General features: G+C 39.4%; 1 protein-coding gene across 1 annotated transcript in view; it reads right to left on the reverse strand.

Moving 5' to 3' along the window:
• wdr55 (WD repeat domain 55) overlaps positions 1–19,281 on the reverse strand; it is a 105,851-nt gene that overhangs the window by 44,962 nt on the left and 41,608 nt on the right. The window contains exons 3-5 of the mRNA XM_060935873.1: positions 17,786–17,886; positions 17,612–17,699; positions 11,638–11,817 (exon numbers count right to left, since the gene is read on the reverse strand). Coding sequence (XP_060791856.1) covers positions 11,638–11,817; positions 17,612–17,699; positions 17,786–17,886 — 369 coding nt within the window. The remainder of the gene's footprint in view (positions 1–11,637; positions 11,818–17,611; positions 17,700–17,785; positions 17,887–19,281) is intronic.

Here is a 19,281-nt window from a genome sequence, read left to right on the forward strand (position 1 = left end):
TCGAGGTCATTCACTCAGACTGCTACCTATATGAAAATCACTTGAATTGTAAAAATTACTATATTAGATTTATTGTTAACGCTTAAAACTATTCCTTTGCCATTCTTGAGGTCTCAAGGCATTTATAAACAAAAGGTGAGGCCATGGTTCTGCATATTTCCTTTAAATGTCCCTCTGATGAGAGACCACCCCCCTCATGTGACCACTTTTCTTTGGTGCTGGGGTGGTCACATAAGAGAGGGACCACTGTATTTGCATTTCCATTCAGAGTCGAGAGGGTTAATGAAATTATGGCGGGCAAGTCACTATGCATGCTTGTAATTCCATTATGTTTGAAACATTCTGTGCAAGATGAACATGCATTTCAAACCAGTGTAAGTTGGTTCTGAAATTAAGGTCCTGCAGTTGTGTAGATGACAAAACAAACATGAAAACAGAAATGAAATCCACTGGGAATTGAGAAAGGAAATATGATTTAACTGAAAATAAAGTTGTAAACAAATTGTTTTTCCTGTTGTCATAATCAACAAACCAACCAACCAACCAAGTTCCCCCCCAAGGGAAGCTCTACCAAAATATTACTCAAAACTGATATCAGGTGAGAAATGAGAGAGGAGATACAATTCTAGAGAGAGGCCTGGAAAATTCATTCATTTGCCCTAATTACTAACTCATTTGCAAAAAAAATTGACAAAACAATGGCCAACTTTTTTGTGGAGCAATGAGTTCTTTCAAACAAAACAATTGGAACCAAAATCTGTGGAGAAATGACAGAAGACATACAATTTAACTGAATTGTGGACAATGGACAGATAACGGACGCCATGGCAACAGCTCATCGGCCTTACGGCCAGATGAGCTAAAGAGCATCCCAGAGAGGCCGAGTCTCTCAGAAGTAAAGATGGGGAGGGCTTCACTGCTCTGGGAAAGACTGCATGAGCAAGTAGTGCCACAATTTAAGAATAATGTTCTTCAATGTAAAATTGCAAAGAATTTTGGGGATCACATCATCTATGGTATCTATCATTAAAAGAGTCAGAGAATCTGGAGAACTCTCTGAATGCAAGAGACAAGGCTGAAAACTGACACTGGATGCCTGTGCTCTTCAGGTCCTCAGGCAACAATGCATTAAAAGCAGGGATGTGTCTGTAGTGGAAAATCACTGTATGGGCTCAGGAACACTTCAGAAAACAATAGTCTGTGAAAACAGTTCATTACTGCATACACAAATGCAAGTTAAAACCATATATAAACAATATCCAGAAACACTGCCACCTTCTCTGGGCCCAAGCTCTTCTATGATGTACTGATGTGAAATGGAAAATTACACCAAAGGTCTGACGAAAAGTAGAAATTCTTTTTAGAAAATCAAAATTTCTACAAAAGTAGAAATTCTTTTTAGAAAATCAAGGACACCACGTCCTCCAGGCTAAAGAGGAGAGGGATCATCTGGCTTATCAGTGCAAAAGCCAACATCTGTGATGGTATGAAGGTGCATTAGTGCACATGACCTGGGTAGCTTGTGCATCTGGGAAAGTATCATTAATGCTGACTGCGACACACACACACACACACACACACACACACACACACACACACTTCAGAGCAATATACTACCATCCATATATAATCTTTTTCAAAGACAGCCTTCCTTCTTTCAACAAGACAATGTCAAAACATTTTCTGCACATATTAAAACTGCATGGCTCCGTAGTAAAAGCCTCTGCATGCTCTTGCAACAAGGCTTTCGCAGATAGCTTTTCGCAGACAGTTGTCATTTATCGTTGAGCAGGGAGTAATAGGCGTGCGCGATGTTATTCACCGCCACAACGCAAGGGGGCGTGAAGTCGCGAAATCACTAGGAGTAGTTGGTGGGTGTGGTTAGTGGAGTGTTTATCCTCCGGTTACTTATAATGACTAGAACTGGAGTCGTATAGATGTACGTACTTCCTCAATCAACCGCTCTTCGTGCTGCTCCATCTTCTCTCGTGTTTTTAAAAATGGCGATCGTGAAAACAAAAACCGGGAAAGTGGAAGTGCGTGTACAGCGAATGTAGAGTGGACCAATCAGAGCCCTCGTCTGCGACGCTGTCTGCGATGGTCACAATTTTTGGGAGGTGCGCGCAGAGCGTCTGCGAAGGGGGGGGGGGGGGGGGGGGGGCTTCGCAGACGCCATCTGCGAGGACTGGGTTGTCAGCATAAATTGGCTTTAAGTGTGTCCAGGTGCTAAAATGGCCTGCCTGCAGTCCAGACCTGTCGGCCATTTAAAACATTTGGCACATTATGAAGTGCAAAATATGACAAAGGAGACCCAGAAGAGCTGAGCAACTGAAATTGTACATCAGGCAAGAATGGGACAACATGTCCCTTTCAAAATGAGCATATATTTAAAAAAAAAATAATAATAATAATTATTCTATTTTATTTAGACATTTTTATATATTTGTACACACACAGACACTATTTTATATATATAATTTTATTTATTTAGAAATAGATTTTATTTTCCTAGCATGGCAAGGGAGTGTGCTACTTTCATACAAAAATTCTACGGGATATATTTTTGTATGAAATTAGCACACTCCCTTGCCATGCCAAATCTGCTTTTGGCATTAGCACATAATGTATCCAAAATACATAAAATGTTATTTTTCCAATTATTTTTCATAATTTGACAGATTTACAGCCCAAGTGGAAATGACGCACGACAAAAATAATCTGTTTCCAAGTATTAGTTACCTGGATTTCTCTCCTTTTCTAATCACCATAATGTCTCTCATATTTGACCCCAACCTTGCTCTTCATTAACACTATTGTTTACTTGGTAACCACAAACTATTTTTAAGGTAGCTCTACTAATTTAAAATGGTTAGCTGTGGTGGAAATGAATAATAACTGTGGAACACTGAGGTTTTATCTGAAAGTAGTTAAGAGTGACCACATGTATTAGAAATTTAAGTGGTATACACTTAAGTGGTGTATGCTAATTTCATGCTTTCTTCAGATAAGAATGTGAAAGAGTACTTTAAAAACAATACGTTTGTCATGGTTAACATTTTAAGAGCAAAATTCAGTGATAAAATGCACTTGCACAGCAGTAAAAATATAATATACAGCTATACACAACTACTGGGACTTAAAAGTGCCCAGAGTTGGAGAAACCTTGATAAGGGCAATTCCATGTAAATGTCAACCTCACCATGCAAAAATAAAGCAACATGTAATACATCAAAACCACTCCCAGAGATATCACCTAGGCCTGTATTTTACAGATGTGAACAAGCTGAACCAATTTGTAACCAACCTAATATGTCACTGTCAGTCCTTCTTTCTTATAATGTAAAACCCAAGCTAAAATCAACTTTGATCATGTACAATTCTATATTATTGCCACAAGCCACAGAAATGTCTGCTAAAATCCACAAAACAGCAAAACAATAGCCATCCTAAATATTATTTAAGAACTTTGATAGTTTTAGCTGATATTTAGAGAGTTTTTCAAAGGGTTATGGTGGTTAAATTGCTGATTTTCTAAACATATGCCATGTCTATTTCAGACGCGTCACATCCATAACGGAATTTCGTCGCATCCATAACGCTGACTTTTCCTTCCGAAACTCTGCATGAAATACAAAATATTTTAAACAAAGATTTTTTAATATTCACCTTGGACCCCTCTATCAAACGGATATCTCCATTTCGACATTAGGTTTACAATTTCACAGAGTTTGATAAAAATGTACAGTCACCCAAGAAAAGTGATACTTTTTCTGTCACATCCATAACGCATCTTTTATTGGCATTTTCTGGCATGCCCTAGATGTACTATGGGAATTGTTCTTGTTCTATCACTTCTCCAGTATGGTACAGCCTTAAAATATGCAACACCTGTTTAAATACTGGGAGACAATAAAACATGCACTGGGTCATTTGTTGCCATTTTGAGTTCAAGTGTCACGTCCATAACGCTGGAATTGCTCATAAATAAGAATTGAGGGCTTTGTTTTTTGGTTCTCTAGTGATGCAGGATCTTTCAGCCAGTAATTGAACCTAATGACAAAATCACTGTTCTCTTACAGTGGTGCTTGAAAGTTTGTGAACCCTGTAGAATTTTCTATATTTCTGCATAAATATGACCTAAAACAACATCAGATTTTCACACAAGTCCAAAAAGTAGATAAAGAGAACCCAGTTAAACAAATGAGAAAAAAAAATTATACTTTATTTATTGAGGAAAATTATCCAATATTACATATCTGTGAGTGGCAAAAGTATGTGAACCTCTAGGATTAGCAGTTAATTTGAAGGTGAAATTAGAGTCAGGTGTTTTCAATCAATGGGATGACAATCAGGTGTGAGTAGGCACCCAGTTTTATTTAAAGAACTGGAATCTATCAAAGTCTGATCTTCACAACACGTTTGTGGAAGTGTATCATGGCATGAACAAAGGAGATTTCTGAGGACCTCAGAAAAAGCGTTGTTGATGCTCATCAGGCTGGTAAAGGTTACAAAACCATCTCTATGGAGTTTGGACTTCACCAATCCACAGGCAGATTGTGTACAAATGGAGGAAATTCAAGACCATTGTTACCCTCCCCAGAAGTGGTCGACCAACAAAGATCAGTCCAAGAGCAGAGTGTAATAGTCAGCGAGGTCACAAAGGACCCCAGGGTAACTTCTAAGCAACTGAAGGCCTATCTCACATTGGCTAATGATGTTCATGAGTCCACCATCAGAAGAACACTGAACAACAAGGGTATGCATGGCAGGGTTACAAGGAGAAAGCCACTGCTCTCCAAAAAGAACATTGCTGCTCGTCTGCAGTTTGCTAAAGATCACGTAGACAAGCCAGAAGGTTATTGGAAAAATTTATTATGGCTGGATGAGACCAAAATAGAACTTTTTGGTTTAAAGGAGAAGCATTATATTTGGAGAAAGGAAAACACTGCATTCCAGCATAAGAACCTTATCCCATCTGTGAAACATGGTGGTGGTAGTATCATGGTTTGGGCCTGTTTTGCTGCATCTGGGTCAGGACGGCTTGCCATCATTGATGGAACAATGAATTCTGAATTATACCAGCGAATTGTAAAGGAAAATGTCAGGACATCTATCCATGAACTGAATCTCAAGAGAAGGTGGGTCATGCAGCAAGACAACGACCCTAAGCACACAAGTCATTCTACCAAAGAATGGTTAAAGAATAAAGTTAATGTTTTGGAATGGCCAAGTCAAAGTCCTGACCTTAATCCAATCGAAATGTTGTGGAAGGACCTGAAGCGAGCAGTTCATGTGAGGAAACCCACCAACATCCCAGAGTTGAAGCTGTTCTGTACAGGGGAATGGGCTAAAATTCCTCCAAGTCGGTGTGCAGGAATGATCAACAGTTCCCAGAAATATTTAGTTGCAGTTATTGTTGCACAAGGGGGGTGTCACACCAGATACTGAAAGAAAAGGTTCACATACTTTTGCCACTCACATATGTAATATTGGATCATTTTCCTCAATAAATAAATGACCAAGTATAATATTTTTGTCTCATTTGTTTAACTGGGTTCTCTTGATCTACTTTTAGGACTTGTGAGAAAATCTGATGATGTTTAGGTCATATTTATGCAGAAATATAGAAAATTATAAAGGGTTCACAAACTTTCAAGCACCACATATACATACACACACACACCGTTAAAGCTTCAAAATCGAGTGCTCATTGTACTATATCAATATAATTACACACACACACACACAAGCTTCATTTATCTGGTATTTGACTCCATTCAGTGTCTTGAAATTAACTCTTGTACTGTTTTACCCAGTTCAAAGCCACAACCAACTCTGTTACTCTAACACAATTACTCTGCAATTTTGCTCCCACTCCAAATTTTACTCTCTAAACTCGAAATCAAGCAAAATTAACTCTTTTTGCAGATACTTTTAACTCTGGAAAAATTGCTCAGTCATTTTTCCTGTATACGCACTACAGTGCACGCATATCAACCAATGCGCTCATCAGAAATAGAAGAAATATTTACACTTGAGTTGATCTTTGTCTGGATCGAGTCGAAGTTTAAAAAAAAAGCCACCATCATCAGTGTCGCAGTTCTCAAGGTTGAACTGAATTGCTATCCTGAATCATCAAATGAATCATGAATTGAATCGCTGCCCTAAACCATCTGAAGCACATAAAATCTGCATGCCATCTCATAAGTTTTACCTCCAAATACTCTAAACTTTGTCTGACAGATTTTATCCCGTTTACGGTGGGCGTTCCCACCATGAAAGAGAAACCAATTGAAACTGAAAGACTGAAAGTGATAATCATACCGTTACCATATGAATAGTCTTCTCTGAACACGCAAGTGGGAGTTCAGTGTGCCAACTCCGGTGTGACTGAATAAGGTGACAAGTTTGTGTTTCATCTAATTTAGGTAATTTAAAAACTATATTATTTGGCAGTGGGCACATAGGAAAGTGTAAAATATAAAGTTTGTCAATATTTTTGTATATTTGGATAGAAGATATTTATCCAAATAGATGGCAAACTCATTCTAAACCTGTTGAGTTTCGCCAGCAAAGCTCTCAACCCCAGAGGGTTAAAGTGGCCAATGAGTGTTTCACACACAGCTCCATAAAAAAAATTGAGACCACTTGCAAAATCAGTTTCTGTAGTTTTACGATTTATAGGTGCTAGTTTGAGGAACAAAACTACTTACATTTCGCCCAAATTCCACATAAAACTATGGGTCACTTAGAGTTAATTACAGAAAATGACAACTGGTCAAGATAACAAAAAAGATGAAGTGTTTTCAGACCTTGAATAATGCATAGAAATCAAGATTATGTTAAATTTTAAAACACCACCACAATACTAATGTTTGAACTTTGGATGAGCTCATAAATCAACATTTGATGGAATAGCAATGATATTTAAATCACAGCTTTCATGTATCTTGGCATGCTCTCCACCAGCCTTTTACATTGCTCTTGGGTGAATTTTATGCCACTCCTGGTGCAAAAATTCAATCAGCTCTGCTCGGTTTGATGGCTTGTGACCATCCATCTTCCTCTTGATCGTATTCCAGAGGTTTTCAAATGGGGTTCAGGTCTAGAGATTGGGTTGGCAATGACTTGATCTTGTGGTCCTCCAGCCACACCTTGACTGGCCTGGCTGTGTGGCATGGAGCACTGTCCTGCTGGAAAACACAATCCTCAGAGTTAAGGAATATTGTCAGACCAGAAGGAAGCAAGTTTTCTTCCAGAATAACCTTGTACATGGCTTGATTCATGTGTTCTTCACAAACAAAAATCTGACCCATTCCAGCCTTGCTGAAGCACCCCCAGATCCTTATCGATCCTCCATCAAATTTCAGTGGGTGTGAGACACTATGGCTTGTAGGCCTCTCCAGGTCTCCGTCTAACCGTTAGATGGCCAGGTGATGGGAAAAGCTGAAAATTGGACTCATCCGAGATGACAACCTTACTCCAGTCCTCAATGGTCCAATCCTTATGATCTTTAGCAAACCTCTTTGTTTCTCACTGGTAAAGGGCTTTTTTTTCTAGCTTTTGCACGACTTCAACCCCACCTGAAGGAACCTGTTCTGAAGTATTTGCCATGCATTTAACCCCAGATGCTATTTGCCATTCTTTTTGTAGGTCACTTGAGGTCATTCTACGGTTGTTGAGTGACATTCAAAGGAGTTGACGATCATCCTGGTCAGTGGAGAGTTGTTTTCACCCTCTGCCAGTCTGTAACTTTGTTGTCCCCAATGTCTGCTGGTTGACCTTATTTTTCTGAACTGCCCTCTTTGAAATTTTGAAAAGAAAGTAAAGCCAGAACTGAACCCTTCTTTTTCTCACTCAAAACTTTTCTTTTTAACTCTTTTGGAATGGTGAAGACATTTTGTATTCCAATTAACTTTAAGATACTAGTAGCACTGTTTTTGTCATCCCAACTGGTCCTATTGCAAGAGGATAGTGATGTCCACAGCAGTGGTTTTTATACTTTTCCTTGTTAAATAAAATTTGGTCCAAGTGATCACCTAATGAAATTAACTGCCTGATGAAGTAAAATGAGGTATGCTTGTGTTGGAATTCCAGCCATACATAGAGATGCTGATTTAAGAAAAAATTGAAGCGGTCTCATTTTTTTTTCCCAGAGCCATATTACATGCACAGGCGCGCGCGCGCACACACACACACACACACACACACACACACACACACACACTTCAATTAGAATATAGTGAAAAAGTTTGATATTTTCCATCAGTTATTTAAGAAAGTGAAAATGTAATATTCTTGCAAATGTAATATATTCTAGACTAATAAGTAGGGATGAGCGAGTACAGCATTATCTGTATCTGTTAACCATATGAATTATCTGTATCCGTATCCGTACTCGGAGTGGGCGGGACCTAACCTGGAAGTGGGCGGGATTTAACCCGGAAGTGGGTCTGGTTGTCTTGAAATGGGCGGGGCTTTAACCAGTGTGTTATTTTAAGCATGCAATTGATATGGGTTGATCAGAAATTGTTATATTTATTGCTGATTAGAAAACTATTTACAGGACAGCATCAGCATTGAGCTTCAGATCAATGGTTTTGATCACGATACCAAACGAACTATTTACAGAACAAGTTTTGCAACAATGAATACAACACATGCGGTTGCAATTATGAAATGAAATGTAATGAACAAGAGTTTTCATACTCAACATAACTATTTTTTTAACTTTAAAATTTTTTATGATCAGTGCGATTTTTTTTTGGTTCTTTAGTTTTTTTTTTTTTTTTATTTCCACACCAGGTGTGTGTGTGTAGCTTCATTTGTAATATTATTTATACCACTACTACCTAGAAAGTGTCAGACACTCAGTGCGTGAAGTAAAATAAAACTGGTTAGAGCCAACTGACTGTTTAAAAAAAAAACTCCGACGACCGGCAGAGAGAGAGAGAAGCTTAATTTGTAATACTTATACCACTACTACCTTTATTTTTACATGAATTACAGCAAGAAAGTGTCACTCAATGCGTGAAGTAAAAAAAAAAAGTTTTTAAATCAACGGTTAAAAAAAAGAAAAAAAAATCTCCGACAGGCAGAGACGCAACGCGAATCGCTTTCTACCAAGCACCACGTCTGAACGAACCCACGTTTACCAGAACTCTACTGGTTATAAGTACAAACTGAAATAAAAACAAACTTGAAGCTGAAGAAACCCGAAACGTTAATGGAAAGAGACAGAGTTGTTCTCTGTGTGAGTGAGTAGAGCGGTGTGTGTAGGGGAGGGGCGCTGTGTGTAGGGGAGGGGCGCTGTGTGAGGATTTTCATTCAGTCCGAGCACAGATATTGACTCGTATTACTCGTACAATACTCGTACTCGGCAAAAGTGCTTTATCCGTACCAGATACTCATTTCAGCCGAGTATCCGGCTCAACTCTACTAATAAGCTAAAATGTGTCAAGCATTTTTCGATTTTAATTTTGATAATTATGGCCTACAGTGCCAAAAAAACATCTCAAAATATGAGAATATTTTCATTTCAAGTTTGAGTAAAACAGTATAAAAATATTGTGCATCTCTGTCTAGTTCGCTACACACAGCCACAATCATGGGGAAGACTGCTGACTTGACAGTTGTCCAAAAGATGATCGACACCCTCCAGAAGGAAGGTAAGCAACAGGAGGTCATTGCTGAAAAGGCTCACTGAAAAGGTGCACAAGCAACAGGGATGACCGCAGCCTTGAGAGGATTGTCAAGCAAAGTCAATTCAAAAACTTGGGAGCACTTCACAAGGAATGGACTGAGGCTGGTGTCGGTGCATCAAGAGCCACCATGCACAGACGTCTTCAGGAAAGGGGCTATAACGGTCACATTCCTAATATCAAGCCACTCCTGAACCAGAGACAACGTCAGAAGCGTCTTACTTGAGCTAAAGAGAAAAAGAACTGGACTGTTGCTCCGGGGTCCAAAGCACTCTCTTAAGATGAAAGTAAATTTTGCATTTCATTTGGAAATCAAGGTTCTAGAGTTTGAAGGAAGAGTGGAGAGGCACAGAATCCAAGGTGTTTAAAGTCCAGTGTGAAGTTTCCACAGTCTGTGATTTGGGGTGCCATGTCATCTGCTGGTGTTGGTCCACTGTGTGTCAAGTCCAAAGAAGAAACCTTTGTCACATGCACACTTCAAGCACAGTGAAATTCATCCTCTGCATTTAACCCATCTGAAGCAGTGAACACACGCGCGCACACTCAGAGCAGTGGGCAGGCACACCAGAGCGCCCAGGGAGCAGTCAGGGGTCAGGTACCTTGCTCAAGGGCACCTCAGCCCAAGGCCACCCCACGTCAACCTAACTGCATGTCTTTGGATTGTGGGGGAAACCGGAGCACCCGGAGGAAACCCACACAGACACGGGGAGAACATGCAAACTCCACACGGAACGGCCCTCGCCGGCCGCTGGGTTCAAATCCGGAACCTTCTTGTTGTGAGGCGACCATGCTAACCACTACACCACAAGTCAACGCAGTCATCTATCAGGAGATTTTGGAGCACTTTATGCTTCCATCTACTGACAAGCTTTATGAAGATGTCAATTTCCTTTTCCAGCAGGCCTTAGCACCTGCCCATAGTGCCAAATCTACTACCAAATTGTTTGCTGACCATGACATTACTGTGCTTGATTGGCCAGCCAACTCGCCTGACCTGAACATTATGGAGAATCTGTGGGGTATTGTCAAGAACACGAGAAACACCTGACCCCAAAATACAGATGAGCAGAAGGTTGCTATCAAAGCAACATGGGCTTCAATAACACCTCAGCAGTGCCACAGGCTGATTGCCTCCATGTCATATTGATGTGGTAATTCATAGTAAAGGAGTCCCAATCAAGTATTGAGTGTATAAATGAAAATATTTTCAGAAGTTGGACATTTCTGTACATCCTTTTTTGATTGATCTTGGGACATAATGGTGGATTTCTGATTTTCATGAGCTATAAGCGATAAACATCAAAATTAAAACAAAAAAGGCTTGAAATATTTCAATTTACCTGTAATGAATATAGAATATATGAAAGTTTCTCTTTTTGAATTAAATTGCAAAATAAATTAACTTTTCATGATTTAGTTGAGATATCAAATTTTATTTTTTCAAATGAATGAGCCAACCGTGTTAAGACAGAAAATCTAATTTAGTTTCATCTCCATTTTCACGTCATTTTTTTCACCTTTTTCTTTAATTTGGCTCCAGAGTTTGCCCCTTTTCAGGTGCTGTTACACTGCTAAATAACAGTTTATGTGCATGGACATGACTTATAACTTCCATTTCTGCCTTTTAGAAAGTCTGCTTTGCCTTTTAGTTATTTTAATGCTGTGATCTTCACCATTAATGAAGTTTTTGTGGGTGTCACCAAATGCAAATCAGTTGTGTTGGACACCTTTTGAAATTTATGGGTGATTGGCATCCATCAACATGCACAGGAATAGGAAGAAAAACAGTGCTTTCAAATATTTTGTAAATGTGGTGGAAAGTTTTAAAGTTAAACTTGGCTTAAGCAAACATTTGCACTCACCTTTACTAAAAGATTGAAAATGAAGGCCTATTCCATTTTTAAAACAGTGTGTTTCTTTGCCATTAGCCCAGTACCTGGATGTAAGTAAAGTCCTCTTCATTGGATCAGCAGTTATGTCACTGATGTAGTCTTCATGGTGTTTGAGGGACATGAATGAAGTGCTTTTTCTCATGTCCCACAATTTCAGTGTGCCCTCATCATCCCCAGTGGCAATCACATTCTCATCAACTAACAGCAAGGCGTTAATAGGTTTGCTAAACAGAAAAATCATGTCAGTTTACAGCAAGAGCTCTCAACCCAAAAAAAACATGTTCAAGAAGTGACTAGAAATCGCAAGGGGGACATTATCAAGTAATTTACACATATTCACTGATTTATTGTTATAATTTTCCATTTACAAATTAGGGTATATGGAAAGGAGGATTTTCTGAAGACATTTAAAATAGAAGCAAATCGACTAGAGTTTGGTTTTTTTTGTTTTTTAAATCAGAATAGATACTTGATTACACAATTATAAATCATTTATTTCTTGTAGAAAGGGGTCATCTTTGGCCATAACAACACAAACTATCCTTTTACACAGCTTTGTAGTGAAAAGCTTTCATACAACTCTCATAACGTCACCTCATATTGATTGAAAAATGATGCTAGCCATAATATAATTTAAATGCAATGCAAGGACAGAACATATTTCATATGCAAAACTTGAGTCAACAACTTTGGGAGATTCAAAATTTTGGGAGTGGATAACAAATCACACATTGTAGGCCATTGCTAGGGTGTTACTTACTGGATGCCAGTGTGTTTCAACTCAATCTGTCTGACAGTTTTGGAGATAAAGGTATTTAGATTCAGCTCTGCCCTGTCAAGATGTCCACACTGCAACCTTAACAGTCTCAAAACCTAGTCCTGAATATGCCTTTCAAGTTATGTGTGAATCCATCGCCTACATGTGTTACAGCTGTACTAAATTAAGCTCTGTTTCACAACGACGCATATGTCCAGGCAGTGGATACATTCTGTACAGATATTAAAAATAATTAAAAAATATTGATGAACAGATGCTTATGAGTAATTTGACAAATGAGAATGAAGATGCAGAATACTGATGACCATACCCAAAAACTCAACACACCTCTTCAGGACCTGGTCCTGAAGGGGTCTGTCAAGTTTTGTTTCAATGCATACAAAGATCATAAGTTACAGCTGTTTGAGTGAATTAGACTCCACCCCTTTAGAACTGACCGGCAGTAAGCAGCCATATCATACATCTCAGCATGCTTTTGACAATTATTGAGGCAGAAACTTTGAGCCCTTTGACACTTTTTGACAAGTCTTGAGGATGAAATCTTCCTGGGCCCTATGACACCAACGTTCTGAAGATGGGACAAAAAATCCTAGGACTAGTTCCCTAAAGTAGAGTTTGTATATTAGGCAAATTAGGAAAAAATCTAAGTGGGTGGAGCTAAATGGTGCAAATTGCAACTTGATTCAGAATATGCCCACAAATTAGAACAATTTTGTTCATGGTTCTCATGATATCTCCTAAAATGTAAAATGATACACTACTGATGGGAGCAAGTTCTACCAAGCTTCATGGTTTGAGAAAAAGATGACGATAACCCAATATGTTAAAGAACCCATAATAATAATAATAATAATAATAATAAAAACCCCTTAAAATCTGGTAATTTAATTATTAACTGATTATTGATCTCTCTCCTACTATTCAATCTGCATCTCAGGTTGCTGCACGGTTGAAAACGTATGGTTTACACAAGGAAAAAATACCAAGTGTCAAATTTCCCCATCAGACACTAAAAGTATGCAGGGTTTCTGCAGGCTTGAACAAGTTCAATTTAAGACTTTTTAAGACCTTTTTAAGACCATAACAGGTTAAATTTAAGACTTATGCCGCACAAAAAAAAAAGAAAATTGGGAGAGCCTGAATTACTTTCGAAATAAAATTCATCATCATTCACCAATGAACTCATTACATCCCTAGGGTGCACTCTTGCATTAATGAGGAACTAAGTTGCAGTGGAGCCAAAAGACATCCCGCAAATCACTTGAGGATGAGGCATTCGATTCCGTACGGTTTGCGTGTTGTAACGTTACAGTTTGCACGGAGTTAGCTGATACACCGTCTCGAGATGTGCTTGGACCTGACAACGGTGAACAAAATTGAGTGATGGCATGCAAATGTTGCAGACTTTTATGGGCAGCCTGGTGCTTCTCCGCTTTCACGTGCGATTCCGGTGCCTTTACACCCAGGGTGCAGAGTTTGAGTGTTCTTTTGCACAACGTGCAGTACGCCTCAAACGGATTGTTTGGTACACATTTTAACCAGTCTACGAAATCACTGCGTTCAAGCCAGCAGTCGTTAAACTTGCATTTGCCCATTTTGCTACAAACCGTGACAATAGGGCTGTGTGATATGGGAAAAAAATTAATATCCCGATAGATTTTCTCCATTTCACGATATACGATATACATCTCGATATATTTAAATCTCCTCTAAAGGACCCCATGAAATCTAACTTTTACTCTTTACTGTTTTCACTACAATCCCTGCAGATTAAATAACATTCTTGGTCAACTTTACAGGTGGTTTTCAACAACACATTTTAAATTTTCATGTTGGTGATTAATCACAATTGAATTGAAGTAAGACTATTTTTATTCAACAAAGATGTGGCACAAACTGCAAAAACAATCTTGAAAATTGCAACAAAGGGGCAATACAATACAGAGCTGCTCAGAGCTCAAATCAATAAAGTGCAAGCTCAACACTGAGAGACATTTAGCCTAAATAAGAAAAGTGCTTATTCATTAAATTATTTAAAAAAAATAGATCTCCAAGCTATTAACCTGACTACTGAGAACCACTGGAACATTCACAATAGAGAGAGAGAGATTGAAGGAGAGAAGAGAGAGATCTGCAAAACAATTTTTCTCTCTGCACACTTTTGAACTGAATGTTTTCTGGCTCTGCCTCTCAGATGTGTATAATTCCGGTATTGCCTTCTCTGTAAAATGTCTGCGACCAGGCAACTCATGTTCGGGATCGAGTGTGTTTAGTAATTTTTGGAAGCCTGGTTTTTCCACTATACTAACTGGGATCATGTCTTCGGCAATGAAGTTAGTGATTGCATCCGTTATAGCTCTCCATCTTTGACTCGTTTTCTCATATGGGGGGGCTTTGGAGAACGAGGCCGCTATGGTCATTTGTTTAGCTCGTGGGCAAGTAGTTCGGAGTTTAAGAGACTCTTCAATACTGTACCGGGTGAGTTTTCAGGTGATGGAACATATATGTCGTGCTGCTGCCTTTCGTGATGACAGTTTTTTTTTTGCACACTTTACAAACTGGCATTTTCTGTTCCACGTCCTCCTCGCGATATCCAAAAAATGCCAGATGACGGACCCCTTACTACAACCCTGATTCCAAAAAAGTTGGGACAAAGTACAAATTGTAAATAAAAACGGAATGCAATGATGTGGAAGTTTCAAAATTCCATATTTTATTCAGAATAGAACATAGATGGCATATCAAATGTTTAAACCGAGAAAATGTATCATCTCATCTCATTATCTCTAGCCGCTTTATCCTTCTACAGGGTCGCAGGCAAGCTGGAGCCTATCCCAGCTGACTACGGGCGAAAGGCAGGGTACACCCTGGACAAGTCGCCAGGTCATCACAGGGCTGACACATAGACACAGACAACCATTCACACTCACACCTACGGTCAATTTACAGTCACCAGTTAACCTAACCTGCATGTCTTTGGACTGTGGGGGAAACCGGAGCACCCGGAGGAAACCCACGCGGACATGGGGAGAACATGCAAACTCCACACAGAAAGGCCCTCACCGGCCGCGGGGCTCGAACCTGGACCTTCTTGCTGTGAGGCGACAGCACAAACCACTACACCACCGTGACACCCAAAATGTATCATTTAAAGAGAAAAATTAGATGATTTTAAATTTCATGACAACACCACATCTCAAAAAAGTTGGGACAAGGCCATGTTTACCACTGTGAGACATCCCCTTTTCTCTTTACAACAGTCTGTAAACGTCTGGGGACTGAGGAGACAAGTTGCTCAAGTTTAGGGATAGGAATGTTAACCCATTCTTGTCTAATGTAGGATTCTAGTTGCTCAACTGTCTTGGGTCTTTTTTGTCGTATCTTCCATTTTATGATGTGCCAAATGTTTTCTATGGGTGAAAGATCTGGACTGCAGGCTGGCCAGTTCAGTACCTGGACCCTTCTTCTACGCAGCCATGATGCTGTAATTGATGCAGTATGTGGTTTGGCATTGTCATGTTGGAAAATGCAAGGTGTTCCCTGAAAGAGACGTCATCTGGATGGGAACATATGTTGCTCTAGAACCTGGATATACCTTTCAGCATTGATGGTGTCTTTCCAGATATGTAAGCTGCCCATGCCACACGCACTAATGCGACCCCATACCATCAGAGATGCAGGCTTCTGAACTGAGCGCTGATAACAACTCAGGTCATCCTTCTCCTCTTTAGTCCGAATGACACGGCGTCCCTGATTTCCATAAAGAACTTCAAATTTTGATTTGTCTGACCACAGAACAGTTTTCCACTTTGCCACAGTCCATTTTAAATGAGCCTTGGCCCAGAGAAGACGTCTGCGCTTCTGGATCATGTTTAGATACGGCTTCTTCTTTGAACTAGAGTTTTTTAGCTGGCAACAGCGGATGGCACAGTGAATTGTGTTCACAGATAATGTTCTCTGGAAATATTCCTGAGCCCATTTTGTGATTTCCAATACAGAAGCATGCCTGTATGTGATGCAGTGCCGTCTAAGGGCCCAAAGATCACGGGCAAACCAGTATGGCTTTCCGGCCTTGACCCTTACGCACAGAGATTCTTCCAGATTCTCTGAATCTTTTGATGATATTATGCACTGTAGATGATATGTTCAAACTCTTTGCAATTTTACACTGTCAAACTCCTTTCTGATATTGCTCCACTATTTGTCGGCACAGAATTAGGGGGATTGGTGATCCTCTTCCCATCTTTACTTCTGAGAGCTGCTGCCACTCCAAGATGCTCTTTTTATACCCAGTCATGTTAATGACCTACTTCCAATTGACCTAATGAGTTGCAATTTGGTCCTCTAGCTGTTCCTTTTTTGTACCTTTAACTTTTCCAACCTCTTATTGCCCCCATCCCAACTTTTTTGAGATGTGTTGCTGTCATGAAATTTCAAATGAGCCAATATTTAGCATGAAATTTCAAAATGTCTCACTTTCGACATTTGATATGTTGTCTATGTTCTATTGTGAATACAATATCAGTTTGAGATTTATAAATTATTGCATTCCATTTTTATTTACAATTTGTACTTTGTCCCAACTTTTTTGGAATCAGGGTTGTAGTTCCTTTAGGAACCAATTCGTCTGCTTCCATTTTTAATTTGTCGCTGAAATTGACAGAGCTTACACGGTAGCCTACGCAACACCAGAAATTGCACGAACTGAGTCAGCACTGTAAACCGGAACCAGGAAATCTTCCCGCCGGCAGTGTTGCCAGATACTGCTGACGTTTTCCAGCCCAAAATATGTTCAAAACCTGCCAAAACGCACTTAAAACTGCCCAATCTGGCAACACAACCAAAACTAGAAAATCTTCCCAGAAGTTCCTTTCAGCACATAGATGCCAACCAATCCTGGGTGACATCCAAGTGCTGAAAGGAACTTCCGGGAAGATTTTCTACGTGCAGAATTATTCTGCACGTAACCTAGGTCTTAAATTACCCAAATGAGATTTTAAACCAACAGTGCAAAATATCTCTGTATTTTAGACTTTTTTAGACTCCGCGGACACCCTGAGTATGGCTTGTGTGGCTCATTGCAAACATGTACAGACATTAAGTTTAATGTGAATACTTAAATTACACAGATAGATCCATGAGAGTTGTACTTTGTCAGCTTGAGTCATCGTATGTAATAGTTATCACATTACAGGTTCGCATATTTTTGGCATTTAAGGACTCCGCATGTAAGGAAATACCTGTGAGCTTTTGGAATGCGCTTAACAAGTTTTCCAGCCTCTACATCCATGATATGAACAGCCTTGTCTTTGGACACACTAAATAATTCTGGAAAAGAGAGGAACATACAAGGATAAATCATCAGTACAGCATAGCATAGAAAAGATTAAGAAAGCTTGTAAAAATAGGCTGACTTTGTCCATCACTTGAGAAGGCAACTTTTCTGCAGGACTTCAGATGATGCCCAGATGACCACTGCTCTTTGTTCTCCCCACCACTGCAAGAGTATCTGTATCTGCAATGTAGGAGGGAGCATGTAAGTGTCGGTATATTTTCAATAATTTTCAGCAGTTTAATTCTAACTAAACCGGGTAATGTAACTTCATTAGCATAGTAGTCTAATACATGACTGTATATCACTACCTAACACACACTATGAAAAAAAGTTCTATGAAAAGCTCCTCATCAGGAAACCCTCTTTTGAAGGGTTAGCATAAAAGCTTTAGGGTTACAAAATAGTTACTGTAATCAATCATCTGATAAAATATGAAGACAAAAGTAAAACCCCCAATTCCAAAAAAGTTGGGACACTGTGTAAACTGTACATAAAAACAGAATGTGATAATGTGCAAAATCATGGAAACCCTACATTTCATTGAAAATAATACAAAGACATAATAAAACTGAAATTTTATTGTTTTTTGAAAAACGTATGCTCATTTTGAATTTGATGTCAGCAACATGTTTCAAAAAAGTTAGGACAGGGGTATGTTTACCAGTGTGGTGCAACACCTCTACTTTTAACACACTATAAACTTTTGGTAACTGAGGAGACCAACTGCTGTAGTTTTGAAAGAGAAATGTTTTTCTATTCTTGTCCGATATACAATTTCAGTTGCTCAACAGTTCGGGGTCTCCTTTGTCGTATTTTGCGCTTCATAATGTGCCAAATGTTTTAAATGGGAGACAGGTCTGGACTGCAGGCAGGCCAGTTTAGCACACGGAATCTTTTACTATGGAGCCATGCAGTTTTATTATGTGCAGAAAGCAGTTTGGCATCGTCTTGCTGAAAGAAATAGGGCCCTCCCTGAAAAAAGATTTTGTCTGGATGGCAGCATATTGCTCTGAAATGTGTACATCACTCAGCATTAATAAGGCCTTCCCAGATGTACCCATGTCACGTGCATTAATACACCCTCATACCATCACAGATGCTGGCTTTTGAACTGTACACTGAGAAACCGGACAGTTCCCTTCCTCTTTAACCTGGAGGATGTGGTGTCGATGTTTTGTAAAAAGAATTTCCATTTTTGATCCGTCAGAACTCAGGACAATTTTCTACTTTGCCTCAGTCCATTGTAAAAGACCTTGGGCACAGAGAAGGTGGGTGAAAACAGTAATGAACTGTTTTCACAGACGATGGCTTTCTGAAGTGTTTTCATGAGCCCATACAGTGATTTCTACTACAGACACTTGTCTGCTTTAAATGCAGTGTCACCTGAGGGCCTGAAGATCACAGGCATCCAATGTGAGTTTTCAGCCTCATCTCTTACAGAGATTTCTCCAGATTCTCTGAATCTTTTAAATATATTTTGTACCATACATGATGTGATCCCAGCTGGCTCCAGCTTGCCTGCGACCCTGTAGAACAGGATAAAGCGGCTAGAGATAATGAGATGAGATGCGAGAT

The sequence above is a fragment of the Neoarius graeffei genome, chromosome 12 (assembly GCF_027579695.1).
Source record: "Neoarius graeffei isolate fNeoGra1 chromosome 12, fNeoGra1.pri, whole genome shotgun sequence".
Classification (NCBI taxonomy): Eukaryota; Metazoa; Chordata; class Actinopteri; order Siluriformes; family Ariidae; genus Neoarius; species Neoarius graeffei.